Source organism: Marmota monax, unplaced genomic scaffold (assembly GCF_021218885.2).
Source record: "Marmota monax isolate L192 unplaced genomic scaffold, Marmota_monax_Labrador192_F-V1.1 WCK01_AAM20220418_F8-fsc00125, whole genome shotgun sequence".
NCBI lineage: Eukaryota > Metazoa > Chordata > Mammalia > Rodentia > Sciuridae > Marmota > Marmota monax.
The window spans coordinates 7,833,553-7,848,599 of NW_026695235.1; the positions used below are offsets into that span (position 1 = coordinate 7,833,553).

At 51.1% G+C, this 15,047-nt stretch overlaps 1 protein-coding gene across 4 annotated transcripts in view; it reads right to left on the minus strand.

The window, feature by feature from the left end:
* Erg (ETS transcription factor ERG) overlaps positions 1–15,047 on the minus strand; it is a 154,506-nt gene that overhangs the window by 14,896 nt on the left and 124,563 nt on the right. For 3 of the 4 annotated variants that reach the window (XM_046438904.2, XM_046438905.2, XM_046438907.2), the window contains exons 4-6: positions 4,674–4,877; positions 3,839–3,919; positions 2,096–2,167 (exon numbers count right to left, since the gene is read on the minus strand). In XM_046438904.2, the coding sequence (XP_046294860.1) occupies positions 2,096–2,167; positions 3,839–3,919; positions 4,674–4,877 (357 nt within the window). The remainder of the gene's footprint in view (positions 1–2,095; positions 2,168–3,838; positions 3,920–4,673; positions 4,878–15,047) is intronic. The other variant, XM_046438906.2, reaches the window with a different exon arrangement.

Sequence of the window (15,047 nt, forward strand, 5' to 3'; positions counted from 1 at the left end):
GGTCCATGGAAGGGCACCATCAAAGCAATGGGTGAAGTTGGAATTTGTCACCCTGGCCCTCCATGGGCTTAGGGACAGAGGGAGGCCAGCATCTCCTCTGCTGCCACCCTCCTTTTGATACTTCTAGATGAGCCGCAACTTCTGGGTCTACCACATTCCAAAACATGAAGAAAGTATGGCAGGGCCTGCTGTTCTACCAACCAGCTGGTCTGACCAATGGGTTAGGCCAACGGAGTTGGCCAATGATGTGGTCAACTCACAACATGAGCTCACAAGCCCAGGCCTTGAAACTCAGCAGGTGACATCCACGAGACAGCTTTAAACAAACGAGTTTTAAAAGTTAATTCATTCTTTTTTGAGGGGGAGGAGGTACTAGGGACTGAACCAAGGGCCTCATGCCTGCCAGGCCGGCTCTCTACCCCTCAGCTACATCCCCAGCCCAACTGACCATTTCTTAAAGGCCAAATGTTTTGCAGATAAGTTTTACTTTTCTCAAGTATGGATGGAAACATCTCTGAAGTGCTCACAATGTCGCTGCCGCCCTTCCCTGTGTTTACCCCCACGCACACTTGCTAGCCGTGAACTCAGAAGTCTCTAGAACCAGAGGCGAGGTACTTGTTTTTTCATTTCCAATACACTTGGTGGAGTTCTTTGGGACCAATCTGGTTTATTGCAGACTCTAGGTCCTGTGGGCATATCGATGGCCTCTAACATGACAGGTAAGGACGCGAGCTCAGCCTTCCCACCGTGCTTCCCAGGAGCAGGGGAACAAGCTTTTAATCTCAGATTGGGGGAGAGAAAATCACAGCAGAGTCCCCATGGCAGTCACAGGGCAGTACAGAGGTAGAAGCCTCCCCAGAGAGCTCCAGGTCCACGCCCGTCCAGCTCCTCACCCCGTCCTCATCATGGGAAAGCAGCCGCAGAGCCACTCGGACCACTTCAGCTGAGGCTGATGCGGCTGGGTGTGGACAGAGTTAGAGGGCAGCCTGGGTCTCGGAAGACACGGGTTCTGGACCCACACTTAAATATGGAGAAACCAGCCAGTGCCCAGGATCACGACCTCCTCCACCGTGAGCTGGCACTAGTACACTTAGCTCACAGGTGGTCCTAAAGATGCTGGGGGGATGGTGTCCAGGGATGGCAGCACCCTTGGTCTCAGGTGCCCTCTCCTGCTCACTCTCCACCTGGCAAAGGCCTGGTCCTCCTCGGGCCTTGCCTATCCTGTGGGAAGCTCCTTACACCTCTCAGGTGGGCTGAATCCCTCCCGGCTCCTGCGGCTGCCCCCTCTGGGTTTTACAGCTACAGGGGGCCTCTGCTGTAAGATCCAGCTCTCCAGGTTAAGCATTTAAAATCCTTGTCTGCTCCTCTGGCTCTAAGTGCTCTACTGAAGCATCTAGAAATTTAAGCATTTCCTCTGGCTCACAGCTGTGCCCTCTGTGGCCGTGCAGGGGACACTCAGCACTGAACAGACCAAAGAGCCCAGTAGGCAGGTGAGCTCTCCAAAGACAGCCAGCCTCCTGGGGTCTGGTTCATGTCTATAGTCCCAGGGTCTAACTTCATGCTTGGCACTAAGAGACACTCAATGAACGTTTATTTTTGGGTGAGTGACATGTAAATCAATCACCTAAGTGAACCTTCTTACAAGTAAGATTCAGAGGTAAGTATTATCTATCCTGTGCTCCTGCTCTAAAGATTGGCTTCCTGTGCCAAGCTGGGAATTTGGTCACTACAGCTCTGGGGATGCCTCTTGCTTTGTGCTCTCCCCCGAGGACAAATGACACAGTGGTCCTTCCATTAACCCGAAATCACACGTATTACTTTTTCTCAGGCACCCTGGGGCCTTTGTTGCCCATCTGTCTTCAGAGCAGCGAGTTATAGAGCTAATGTTCTTCTAACTCAGAAGTTCAGACTTTCCTGGGTCTTTGAATGCTGTGCTTACACTCGATTTAGTTTTTGAATCAACAGGGGCAGTAATAAGACTGTGGGGACTCATTTCAGATCGGGATCGGCTCTCTGCATCATGGGACTTAGGTCCCGGATGTCAGCGGGACATCTGGGCTCTCTCAGTGGAGGTCACGCGGGGCTGTTGGCGTACCTGGCCTAGTTGTAATTCTTTGCGTGGCTTCAGGATATACTGAAGTATTTGGGAAAATAAAAGCTGCACCCCCTGCAGAGAAGGAAAGACAAAACATGTGAAGGTCTGCGTGGAGGTTGTCCATCTCAGCCTCAGCCAGTCCACCTGCCCTGTGACCACGAGGAGGACCTCCTGGGAGCTGCTCACCAGGCCTCAGGGGAATGAGTAAGACCGGGGCCAGAAACGGGTTCTGCAAGTGTGCAGCAGCCTGTTCTCCCGTGCTCTGTTTGCCGTAAAGCACTTTGTGTTTCAATTTCACAGCTACTTCCCAGAGCTTCATCTGTGACCCGCCAGCAATTTCATTTTATTTAAAAAAAAAATTCTGTGGTGCACATTTCCCCCCACAATTTGTATAAAAACCCATAAAACATTTTACAGATCTCTTAGAAAATAGTACCAGGGACTTAGAAATATTTTGCTTAGGACTATACGGATATCATTGGAAATCAACCCACGGCTACTCAAATGCACTTTTTCTCATTCCCTTTTCAATCAACGCTCATAGTGTCAGCTGAGAAAATTCCCTTTTCAACATTCAGTCCATTTGGAATGCATTGTCCTGCTTTTTGAAGGCTTTTATGTTTAACAATATAAAGTTAATGAATTCAGAGCTTTCTTGAAATTTTCGTTCACTGTTAGAGTTTTTTAATGACTGTGAAGTTATCAGAAAATGTGCGTAGCTCCAAGGTGTCTCCTCAGAGGGGGACATTACTTTGCCCGTTATTTGTTGTTTCTGGCCACAAGATCATTAGCAGGTTGAATTGAAAAGCATTTGTTATGTTACATTAAAAGCATGATCTTTTGAATATAGAATGAGAGAAACAGCAATTTCATCATAACAGTCAAACTAGGATTCACTCAAGTTGCACATTTTCAAATAGAAGGTTGAACACTTGGGAAATGGCTGTGTCTCTCCAGGAGGGTGGCCCCTGAGCTGGCTGGCTTGCCTTTGAGGCCCACGAAGCCTCTAGGCCTTGCTGTTTACCCCCCTAGCCTGGGTGGTTGTGGAGGGTCCCTGCAGGCTACCCAGTGGATGAGCGGTATGTGGCCCTGCTTCCACAGCGACTCCATCAGGAGGGAGGAAATGGAGGCAGATCAAGAGCACACCCACCCGCAGAGAACCCATGCTCAACTGAGCCAGAGGGAAGGGAGGCGGGTTATCCAGAAGGAAGCTCTGGGTTCCACCCCAGTAGGCCATATATAGGTGAAATGTAGAACCAGTGGTTAGAGAGAGAGAGAGGCATGGGGTTAGTGACCACCGTCCTACTCTCCAGTTAGAGCAGAATTTCCCTCAGAGCCAAAGTTACAGACATTCTCTTGACTGCCTTTCCCCAACAAACACGTCTGAGCCAGACAAGTCTGATGACCCAAAACTGTATCAGGAAGAAAAACACAACCCCAACTTGTAGTAAGCAATCCCTTGGGAATCCTAGTGGGGGAAAATGGAGATTACTGGGGATCCCGCTACACCAAACAAGCTGTACATGTCTATTCTGTAGTCAGCAAGGTGGATCCGTTGGGACCAGCAGCAGAATGCTGTAATCCAGCCAAGGTAGGCTGAAGTTCAACCTCCTTTAGACACAAGGACCACCAACTGCCCTGTGTCCTGCCTTCTGATGCCCTGACTGGTCCTGATTTCGCCCTCAGCATGCACTTGCAGACGGGGCCCTGTGCTCCTCCTGGGGTGGGCGGGGCTGGCATTACCTGTGTTTCTAGCGTGCATTAACCGTGGCGAATTTTGTAAGGCTTTATCCACATCATCGGAAGTCAAATGTGGAAGAGGAGCTACAAGACACAACAAAGAGCAACATCCAAATGAAAAAGACTTCCCTTAATAAAAAGAAAGAAGAAAGAAAAGAGAGAAAGAGAGGAAACCACCAGCCCCGTGCTCCCATCAGGGACTGGGGGAAATACCCACATCACCCGCTCAGCATGTTCAACCCTCATCGGGGCCGCCCTTCTCCAGGGAGAAGTGACTGGCACACTGGGCAAAGCCACGCAGGGGAGGTCTCTGCCCCTCCACGCTCTCCTGGCCATGCCTGCTCTGTTTCCTAGCCTGGTCACCAGTATGCCATTCCCCCTCCATCCGGTGACGCTGACTGTCTTGATGAAGTGAAAACCTCCCTCCTTGTGCTGGGCTGGGCGTGAAGGGCCCTGGCTCCGCTTCCAGGAAGATTCCCCTCAAGCAGGCACCTGGCTCTGGTGCTTCTATTTCAATTTAGGGCACTGTGGAGACCAGTGAGAGAGTGACCGCAGAATGTGTCTTTTCCCTGGGACACTCTACCTTCCTGCCCACAGGGACCTTCGGGAGGGGGCCCTGAGCTATGGTGGCTTTAAAGAAAAGCACTCACTACTTCTCACGGGCGACGTCTTGTTCACCTACATCTACGACCTTCTAGCACATTGTCCCCTTGGGTCCGAAACAGGCAAGGGGGGAGGGCAGGAAGCTGCTGTCCACCCCTGTGTCTGGACCCTCTGTAGCTCAGGCCCATGAGCCCCCAGGGACAGCCAGTGCTCCTGGTGGGGAGGGGCGGCTTACTCTCTCTGAGGTAGTGGAGGTGGGAGAGCAGGATGTCAGCGTTGTAGCTCGGGGTGAGCCGCTGGAAGTCGTCCTTGGTCATCTTGCACAGCTCCTTGCCGTCGATATTCTGGAATAATAAGATGTCCACATCCGGAAGGCCATACTCTTTCACCGCCCACTCCAGCCACTGCCGGACATGGTCTGTGCTCCACAGCGTGGGATCTGAAAAGGGGAAAAACACCTGCCGTCAACCTCTGAAGACAGGTTTTAGGGCAGAGTGTGCCGCAGCCCCAGCCCAGCCCAGCCCAGCCCCAGCCCCAGCCCCAGCCCCAGCCCCAGCCCAGCCCCAGCCCCAGCCCCAGCCCTAGTCCAGACCAGCCCCAGCCCCAGCCCCAGCCCAGCTCCAGCCCCAGCCCCAGCCCCAGCCCAGACCAGACCAGCCCCAGTCCCAGCCCCAGCCCCAGCCCCAGCCCAGCCCCAGCCCCAGCCCCAGCCCCAGCCCCAGCCCAGCTCCAGCCCCAGCCCCAGCCCCAGCCCAGCCCAGACCAGCCCCAGCCCAGCCCCAGTCCCAGCCCCAGCCCCAGTCCAGACCAGCCCCAGTCCAGCCCCAGCCCCAGCCCAGTCCCAGCCCCAGCCCCAGCCCCAGCCCCAGCCCAGCCCCAGCCCCAGCTCCAGCCCAGTCCCAGCCCCAGCCCCAGCCCCAGCCCCAGTCCAGCCCCAGCCCAGCCCCAGTCCAGCCCCAGCCCAGCCCCAGCCCAGCTCCAGCCCAGTCCCAGCCCCAGCCCAGCCCCAGCCCAGCTCCAGCCCAGTCCCAGCCCCAGCCCCAGCCCCAGCCCAGACCAGACCAGCCCCAGCCCAGCCCCAGCCCCAGCCCCAGCCCAGCCCCAGCCCCAGCCCAGTCCCAACCCCAGCCCCAGCCCCAGCCCCAGCCCCAGCCCAGCCCCAGTCCAGCCCCAGCCCCAGCCCCAGCCCCAGTCCAGCCCCAGCCCAGCCCAGACCAGCCCCAGCCCCAGCCCCAGTCCAGCCCCAGCCCCAGCCCCAGCCCCAGCCCCAGTCCAGCCCAGACCAGCCCCAGTCCAGCCCCAGTCCAGCCCAGACCAGCCCCAGAGCAGCCTCCTCCCTGCTCCAGAAGTGCCAGCCTCAGGCAGGGTTCAGCCCCTGCTCCAGAGTATCTTGGGGTAAAGAGAATTGACTCAAGACCACAGAGGTGAGATGTCTTTACATGGATTGTTCTGGAAGGTGAGGATTATGCATACCACCTACCTCTTTTGGGGTTCAGGTAAAGTTTCCCATAGGGACCAGGGATATTTTTAATTCTTTGTTTTTCCATTTACTTTGATTTTAACTTATTCATTTAAAAATGCATAAGACAAAAAGGCAACTTTTTCTTCCTTGACAGACTACTGGGATGTTTGGAGAGTTAGAATACATGTGCAGGGGGATACTCACTATGGATTAGAAAAATAATAAAAACACTGACCATGAATTGGTGGTGAACCCAAACCCTAGCCACATGGCTAGCTGTCAGCTGCCAGTTAGTCTTTTCCTGCGATGAACTGGCACCTGCAGGAGCCGGGCCGGTGAGTGACTTCCACATTCCAGAGCCTGGAGCACAGATACCCCGTAGGGTACAGAGAGTGTCTTCACGCTCCACTGCCACGTGGAAGGGGACCCGGGTGCAGGACGTGGAGGGCAGGCCCTAGGGAACCAGAGCAGGTGACCCTGAACTGTAAACAGCCCCAGCTGAGGGTCTCCCCCGAGACTGCTCCCCAGAGTGCTCGGAGACACCTGGGCAGGCAGCAGGGGCCCGACTCCTGGTCCTGCCACTCTCCACTCTCTGGACCCCACCCAGGAGCCCCCTCTCCCCCTGCATCTGCTTCCTGTGGGCCACGGAGCCTTGACCTTGGGCTCTGGACAGGCCCCAGAAGCCAGGCATGCCACACCCTCTGGTCATCTTAAATGAGGAAGTGGCACGGGACACTTTGTAGCCAGATGTCCCACTAACGTTTCCAGCCACCTGAGTGTGCCAGGAGGAACCCGAGTGAGGGTGAGCACAGGCCCCTGCCCATCACCAGTGCTTCCCTCCCTCCCGTCCTTCCCCTGCTCTGGTTCTCACCCTCTGCCTCCCTCCTCCCTTCCCTTCCTCTCCTTCCTCTCTGCTGAAAGGAAGAAGTCATTTCAAACACAGCAGAGTCTGCCATGCCCTTCCTGGACACCCCAGAAGTCACCACTACCCTGAAGTGAATTCATGCCACATTCCTCTATGAATCTTAATTCTTTACCATATCAACAACACGTATTGTTTTGTGTTTTTGAAGTTAACATAAATGGTATCCGGCTTGCTTTGGGCCCACAGCACTCTACTTGCAAGATGTAGCCCAGTGAATTCAGGCAGATACAGTCAGTCATGAAGCAGCCCTGGGCGTCCTCTGTGTGAATATCCCCACTGTCTCCCTGCGCCCACGTGCAGGAGGCTGCACTGGTCCCCAGCCTTGCAACCACCTGGGAAGACTGAAGACCTGCAGTGCCTCACCACAGAGGTCCTGGTGTACTGAGGCTGGAGAGCAGCCTGGGCATCCGAGGTGTGAAAGGCCCCTGCTGGAGACTCCAATGTGCACCAAGGTTCAGACCAAACACCCAGCACCTCGCCCTTCAAGTGTGGTCCTCCGGCCTGGGAGCCCCAGCTTGAGGGGGGAGCTAATTAGAAGCACAGACTCCCTGCATCCACCCCACCTGCTGAACCACACAGCACCTTTCCACCAGGCCCTCACTCTAAACTGGGGGAAACTGGCCAGGCGTGAGTACTGCGGTGTGGAGTTGCTGGGACACAGGGGCACATGCACCTTCCACTAGACCAGTGAGTCGTGGGACATGCTCTAAATCAGCAGCCAGGTGCAGACACTGAAAGCTAAGGGTGCTCTGGTTTTACTGCAAAGAAAATGTCTCCCAAAAGGCAAATGGTGGTGCGAAGAGCAAGGAGGGCGGGTTCCCTGTTGTACATCTGCTCTGTCATATGGGAACAGGTTGTATGTCTGTGGAAATTGAGTGTGATGTCGAAGGCTAACGCTGTCCAGCTGACTGAAGTTCAGAAAGCTGTTTGTCCTGGGTTGGGGTTTTACTTTCAGGGACAGCATGCTCAAACCTTTGGGCTGCTTTATTTTTATAGCAAATATGGACTTTTCCTTATCCCAAAACAGATCATACTGATGTCCCAGGATACCCTCAATTGAACTCTTTATTCTCAGTTCTGGGCTGAAGACACTCCAAAACCCTCACAGAGGGACACCCCACCTTCCACAGCCCTACCCCCAGTGAGAACCTCTGTTAGGCACTAGTCAATCTGTCCATTTGGTTTGGTTTGATTTGGTTTTGCTTGTAACAACATGGGAGGGCTATTTCCTCGGTACAACTACTTCCTAGAAATTGGTTGATTCTGGAAGTGGATTTTCTCCTCTTCATGTCCTCAAAATGTTGAATAAACACCTCTCCAAAAGTCACGGGCTCCAAGTCCAAAGGCGAAGTGCACTGCAGGAAGACAATTCAGAAGAGAAGTCCAGTCTCTCTGGGGTCCCGTGGTGCACTCTTCCTTGGTTTCCCAGTCAATGCCAAGGGTGCTCGTACCTCAGTCAGCTGTCCTTCAGGAGATGAGGTGCAGTCAACCTACGTTGTCCTGACCTCTAAAACGCTCCGGTTCCTCTAGGGGAAGGCTATTCTCAATTACTGCCAAGGAGTCTAAATCTCTACGAACTTTCTGATAAACAATTTGACCACACATTTCCATGTCTTTAAACATGGTCACAGTCCGTGGCTTAAACATCCCATTTCTAGAAGTTCATCCTAAGGAAATAATAGACAATGGCTTTTCAAGGATGCTCTTTGCAGTGTTGTTTATAATAACAAGACACCGGAAACCCCTACACCTCCAGCAAAGGAGAACTAGTTAAGTTGTGGTTCATTTAGGAATATTCCTGTGATTTTAGAAACTAAAAGCTCCATTGCTAAAATATATTAATGGATCTGAAAAAATGTTCAAAGCAGGCTAAGTTAAAAGTTCAAAGCAGTATTGCAATATAGCTGGGTCTTGTAAGTTTGAAATTTGTGGGGAAAGAAGCTGGGGCCAGGCAGCCAAATGACACTGGCTGTGTCTGGAGAAAGGAGAGGGTATTTCAGATTTTTCTTTCCCATTAACTACATTTTCTCTTTCTAAATTTTGGTTAAAATTATTTATAAAAATGTATTTTCTATTTTAAACAATGAAAACCAGGTATTACAAACATCCCTCAGCATTCTCAGGAGATTAGTTCTTGTGCCAAACTTGGAGGATGTTCAAGTCCTTTATGTGAAGTGACGGAGTATTTGCACATAACTTATGCACAGCCTCCTGCATAATTTGAAGCATCTCTAGGTCACTTACAATACCAAACCCACGTGAATACTAAGTAAATAGTTACAGAAGTGACCAGAAAATCTCCCTGGATGTTCAGTTCAGACACATTTCTGTTCTCCATATTTCAATACCCGGTTGGTTGAACTGGCAGACGTGGGACCCACGGATAGAGAGGCTGACGGTGTGTGTTCAAGTGTTTTTATGAAATTTCTTTCACGAGTGTAAAGATTTAGTCTCACTTTCTTTTACATTTTGTTAATACAAATTGTTTTATAAGCAAATGCTGAAAATCGAAAGGGACACTGGCAGAGGCAATGAGGCGTCCCCTCTGACCTGTCTGGGTACAGCCGTTCTGACCTCCTCTGGGTGCTGCAGCGGGGCCAGGGGCCAGGGGCCAGTCCAAGCACGAAGCTCGCAGTCCTCGGTCACCAGTCCCTGCTGTCTTCCCACCTGCCGCCCTCCCTGGAGCCACCCACAGCCTCCTGCCATCTCCAGAACCAACACCCCGTGCCTGTGCCCCACACCAACTACTGCCCGGAGGACCAGCCCCTTCTCCTGCCCTCACTTGGCCTTGTCCCCTCCTTGGGCAACTGCCCTGGATGCTCTCACAGGACACATCTTGTGAGCAGAGAAGTGACAATGAGACTGAAGACATGGCCCTGCCCCAGTGACACAGCGCCCTCTGACCCCCAGCTGCCCAGGCCAGGCCTGCATGCTGCAGTGGTACACAGTGCCTCGTAAGGTGGGGGTCAGGGTGCTGGGTCCCCGCTGCCATCCATGGGTCACCTTTCACTCCACAGAGAGCCCCAGGAGAGTCTCTCTGCCCTCCTCCACGGGCCTCCTCTCGCTCTGCCCCACCATCACAGAGAGAGATTACTTGAATCCAAGCAGGAGTGACTGAAAGTGAAACTAGAAAGTTCTGAGGGATCAAAATACATCTTCAATGACCCCCGGCCCAGAACACTTGGCCATGAAACATAGGGCTTCACTGGGGCCGGGATACGCAGATTTGCACATTGGGGTTCAGAGTCCTCCATTTACTGAACATAAACTGGAATTTCTGGAATTCAATTTTATTTTTCTGTTGGTAATTGAATGAAATGTTAGGGAACCTGAAAAGTCAGTGAGATAATGCATGTGAAAACACTTTGCCAACCACGACGTGGAGCAGAAAAGGGATTCGTCAACATGTTGGATTTTGTGTCTCAAACTCCGCTAAAATGAAAGAATATATTTAATCGCTGGGGCCACCTCTTCCTTTAAACACAAAAGTCTGATTTATCGCTTTGTTTTAAGGAACTCTTGGAGTGGCCGCTGTCAGAGGAATCACGAACCACGGAAGATAAGTCGTTTTCTTTTCGTCTCCTGCGGCCACTGTTTTGGAAAGAACTGTCATCGCCACTGCGCGTCTCCTGGGCAGGAGGACAGCGAAGCCTGAGCCCAGGGGAAGGGCCACGGTTCCCGGCCGCCTCTTGTGTCTTGGGTTACACGGTAAGAACCCATAAGGTCTCTGACTCCTCTTTCAGGATGTCCAAGTTTTTAAAATGTAACAAAGAATAAAGTGAAGCGCACCATCATGCTCGGCGCTCTGGAGATGCGCTGTCTCCTGTCCATCACGTGGTGGGGTGGGGATGCCAAGGTCAGGTGGTGGCTGGCACTGAGCAGCGAGGTGCTGGAGGAGGTGTTCTTTAAATTACTTTAGGGTTTTCTTTAAAGAAATCTCAAACTGGACAAGAGAGCAAAGGGCGGCAGTTACTCTGCAGCAAATCAACGGAAGCAAAGGCGCTGGCTGGGAAGTCCAGGGCAAGTGCTGGAGGGACGGACTCTTGACAGGGTCCACTGAGGTGTGGGGAGCTAGGGATCATGGGTAGAGGTGTCTCTGTCTGTCCAGAAAGGAAGGTAACTGAATCTAAGAAGGCGTTAGAAGCATTTACTCTAAGCTACTGTTAGTGCTCAGCTACTGACCCCAGCGCCCACTTAACATGGGATTGACTTGTAGACTAGGATGGCCACCATGACCACTCCAGAGAGGACCAACTAAGGTCAAAAACTCCACACACAAGATGACGAAGGAGCTGAACACCTGACCCCTGACTGGCAAAGAGTGCAGGGGCTGGTGCCCGGTTCTCCCGGGAAACGTCAAGCAGTGGTCCATTTGCAGACAGCGCTGCTTCCTGTGCGGTCCTGTGGAGACGGCCACTGTCTCCCTTGAGAGTGCTCTCTGCTTGAGCCTCACTTTACTTTAACCTCCCTGGTGCTCATAACAAAGTTCTCTGCATGACTTTTGGGGTCTGACTTTTAATCTTTCTTTGGAACACAAGAACTGAGGTTTGGAGTTTCAGCTCCCAGCGTTCCGGGGACACAGCACTGGGTGGGGGAGGGCTGAGCTGTTTGATCCTCCATGAAACAGGAGTCTGACCAAGGAGAGCTCCAGTGGCACCAGGAAAATATAAAGTTGGTACTGAAACCAGGCCAAAGGGTACACACTGCCCCAGGCCACTGCCACCCCTCACCTAGGCCAGCGTAGTATTTCCAAGGCCCCTCTAGAGATGGGAAGAGGAGCAAGATTAAACAAGGGCCAAGGTGGTGTTAATGAAAGTCCTGAGTGTCCTTTTTGTGGAACAATATCAGTGTGATTTAATGCTTTCCTGATATAAAAGCCACCCTCAATTATTAAAAAAAAATGACAAAAAATCAAATCGAATAAAATGTGTCCCCAAGCCGTATCACAGGCCTGGGGAGGTCTTTGTTTATGAAACCAGGCCCCAGGCCCGTCTCTGTCCAAGACACTCTCAGAACTGCAAAAATAAGACGGAGCATGTCTGCTCCCCGGAGGGTGGGGCTCCCATTCCTGAAGCAGGCTGGACAGAGAGGGCTGCTGGCCGGGGACAATGCCTTTGTCCTTCACAGAGGATGGAGCCGCCACCTCGAGGAGCGGGCCTGCCTTCCAGGCTGCCTCTGGACCCTTCAAAGTGTTGATTTGTGGATCCCTTCATCCTCCTGTTACCGACTGCTAATTGTACTGCTCTCTGGCCAGCGAATGGGGTCTACATGGCACTGATTTTTTTTAAATTCTGGTTTGTACTTTTCTGCTAGCACCATCCATAGCCAATCTTTGTATATGTCTCTTGACATTTAAAATCCATTTCTCTAATTATTAGGTGTAGAGTTCTATAAATAACCATCGTATCAGAATCGGTCATGCATATAGACATATATTTATACACATATGATCAATTTTAATGTCACTGATCCTGCCTCTGGTCTGCAGAGCTTTTACACAGCCCTGTCTTTGGGGTTCCGCCGTCCCTCCCGGATGCAGTCAGTGTGGGCAGATTTGCATTGTCCTGCTTGACTTGGGGTCACTGTATTTGCAGGTTGGCCTTATTCACCATTCGTCAATGTCTTAGCTTTCATCGGTTCCAACGTTTGATCTCTTCCGCTCTCTTGGTTTTCTCCTTTCCGGGACTTCCATCCGATCACACAGGACGCTGTCATCTCGTCCTTCCTGACTTCCAAGTCGGCAGCACAGATGGAAATTTCCACATTGTTCCATATTCTGCATCTCCATGTCACTGTTTTGTGCCCCGAGTAACGTCCTTGTGTCTACTTTCTCTAATTCACTCCTCAGCTGTTTCAAGTCCCTGTTCCACCCGCCTCCTGAGTGCACGTCATGCACCTATTTTCACATCTATCCATTTCTGTTTCCAGAGTTTTCTGCTGTGTCTTCCCCATGCCTTATTCTCCTCTTCGATTCCTCCATTTGGACACTGGTACCCACCCCATCCATGCCACCCAAGACAACCAGTGCCAACACAAGGTGCTGCTCTCCTCTCAGTCCCCTCCTTGTTTAGTCCCTAAGGAATTCTTTATTCCCCATCCACCTGTCACTTAAAAAGACGTTGAACTTCATGCTGCATCTCTAGGTGTTATTCTCAGGTCCTTCTAAGCTGTCGGTTTTACTGGAATCTAGATCATTCTCTGCTTACTTGTTACAGAATCAAACATTTCCCATTTTCAATGCAGCCATCAACCCAGTTCATGCTATTGGTATGCTTCCCTCCAGGCATTACTAATCAACTGTCCAAAGCTCAATTGTCCATATAAATTGTGCAGCTTCCTACGAAAGGGTCTAAGTCTGTAAGAAATGGTTTTATATAACTAAATTATTTTTGTTGGGCTCTAAACACATCTTTGACATGTCACCCAAATTTCTCTCTCTGGATGCAGCCATGCTCTATTCTTCTTGAGCTAATGATCAATGCTGACCTTTGTTTTTCCTTCCTGTTGCTTCCCATTAGTGATTGGCAACATGACAATGTTCTCGAGTTCATAATGTTGAAGCAAAAGAATGGCTTCCACCTGAAAATTTCTCCCTGCTTGGGTTGTCTTTCTTTGTCCCTTCTTTAAATGTCAATGCCCCAGAGTTTTGTCCTTGGTCTACCCCTGTCCTTGTGGCATAGATATCTTCGAGCTTTCTTATCCACTCTGTGTTTTAACTACAACATGCAAGCTGTATCAGTTTCCTATGGCTGCTGTAACAAAGTGCCATAAACTATGTGCCTTAAATTAATAAAAATGTATTCTCCCTTTGTTCTGGAGGCTGGAAGTCGAAGTCAAGGTATCAGCAGGGCCACTGCTCCTCTGAGACTGTGGGTAGAACCCTCCCTTGCCTTGTGCTGGCTTCACTCTGACCGCTACCCTCTTCACATGATGTCTCCACTGTGCGCTATCACAGCATCTCCCCTCTGTGTGTATCCCACTTCTGTGATTTTATTAAGCCCACACTAGGTAAATATGCCTTAACTGGATTGAATCTGCAAACACTCTTTCTAAATAGAGTCACATTCTGAGGTATTAGGGGCTATTTAAGACCTTTCTATATATTGTCAAAGCCAATCCATATGGCATCATGTGAAGTGGGCATTAGAGGTTAAACATCCCTCTAATCTGAAAACCTAAAATCTGAAAGGCACCAAAATACAAAGCTTTTTGAACTCAAAGATGGCAGCACACATGGAAATTTCCCCACCTGACCTCATGTGAGTTGCCGTCAAAATGCACGTGCACAGGAGTATCTAAACGGCCTTCAGTCTGTGAGCATGAGGTGTGTGTGAAACAGCGACTTCTGTTTTAGACTGGGTCCCACCCCCGAGGAATTCATCATGTGTGCAAACGTTCTAAATTAAAAAAATAAATTAAAAAAAAAAAAGATCCAAGATCCGAGACACTTGCTGGTGCCCGGCATCTCGGGTAAGGGACGCTTGTCCTGTACAGTCGTGTCCTGTGCATTCATCAGCCTCTACTCGGCTGCTCAAGGTAAAATCCAAGCTCCTTTCAAAGTGGAGACTGCGGGTTTCAAGAAAAGCAGACAAGGTCCTTCCACTGTGGACATGTGCAGGTCAGCTGGGCACCATGGCAGACCATGTGGGCACCTCTGTACCCCTTCCTTCCTTCCTAAGCCTTCTTGGGAGAGGACCCTGCAGGTCCTTCACATAACTGAACCCCTTCTCCTGTGCCCTTCCTGGGTGTCTGTGTGGTGCAGGAACAAGGGTTCAGACGAGTCCACACAACTGGGCTGGGTCCTGGCGCTCCTCACCACTGGCCAGGACATCTTGCACGGCCCTTCCAGCACCCCTACTTTTGGTTTCTTTGTCTGTAGGGGGATGATAATAAATAGAACCCACACCAGTGGGTGATTTGGAGATAACACCTCAAATTAAATGTTCAAGAGCCTGACAATTGTGCGTGCTCCAGAGACTGCAGCTGCCATATTAATATATAGATATGTCACTCTCTCCTGTGACCCAACCACTATTCAGCTGATAACTTTACAAATATAATTGACTCTGACTGAGGATGTCCACTTTAGTTGGCTTCGTTGTCTGACCTGCCACAGCAGGAACTTAAACAGAAGCTCACAGAGACACCTTCCATGATGTCGGGTGGTGGGACGGAGTCTTGGGAGTGCTCCGTGATGTGGTGAAGAAGATGCAGGGATGTGT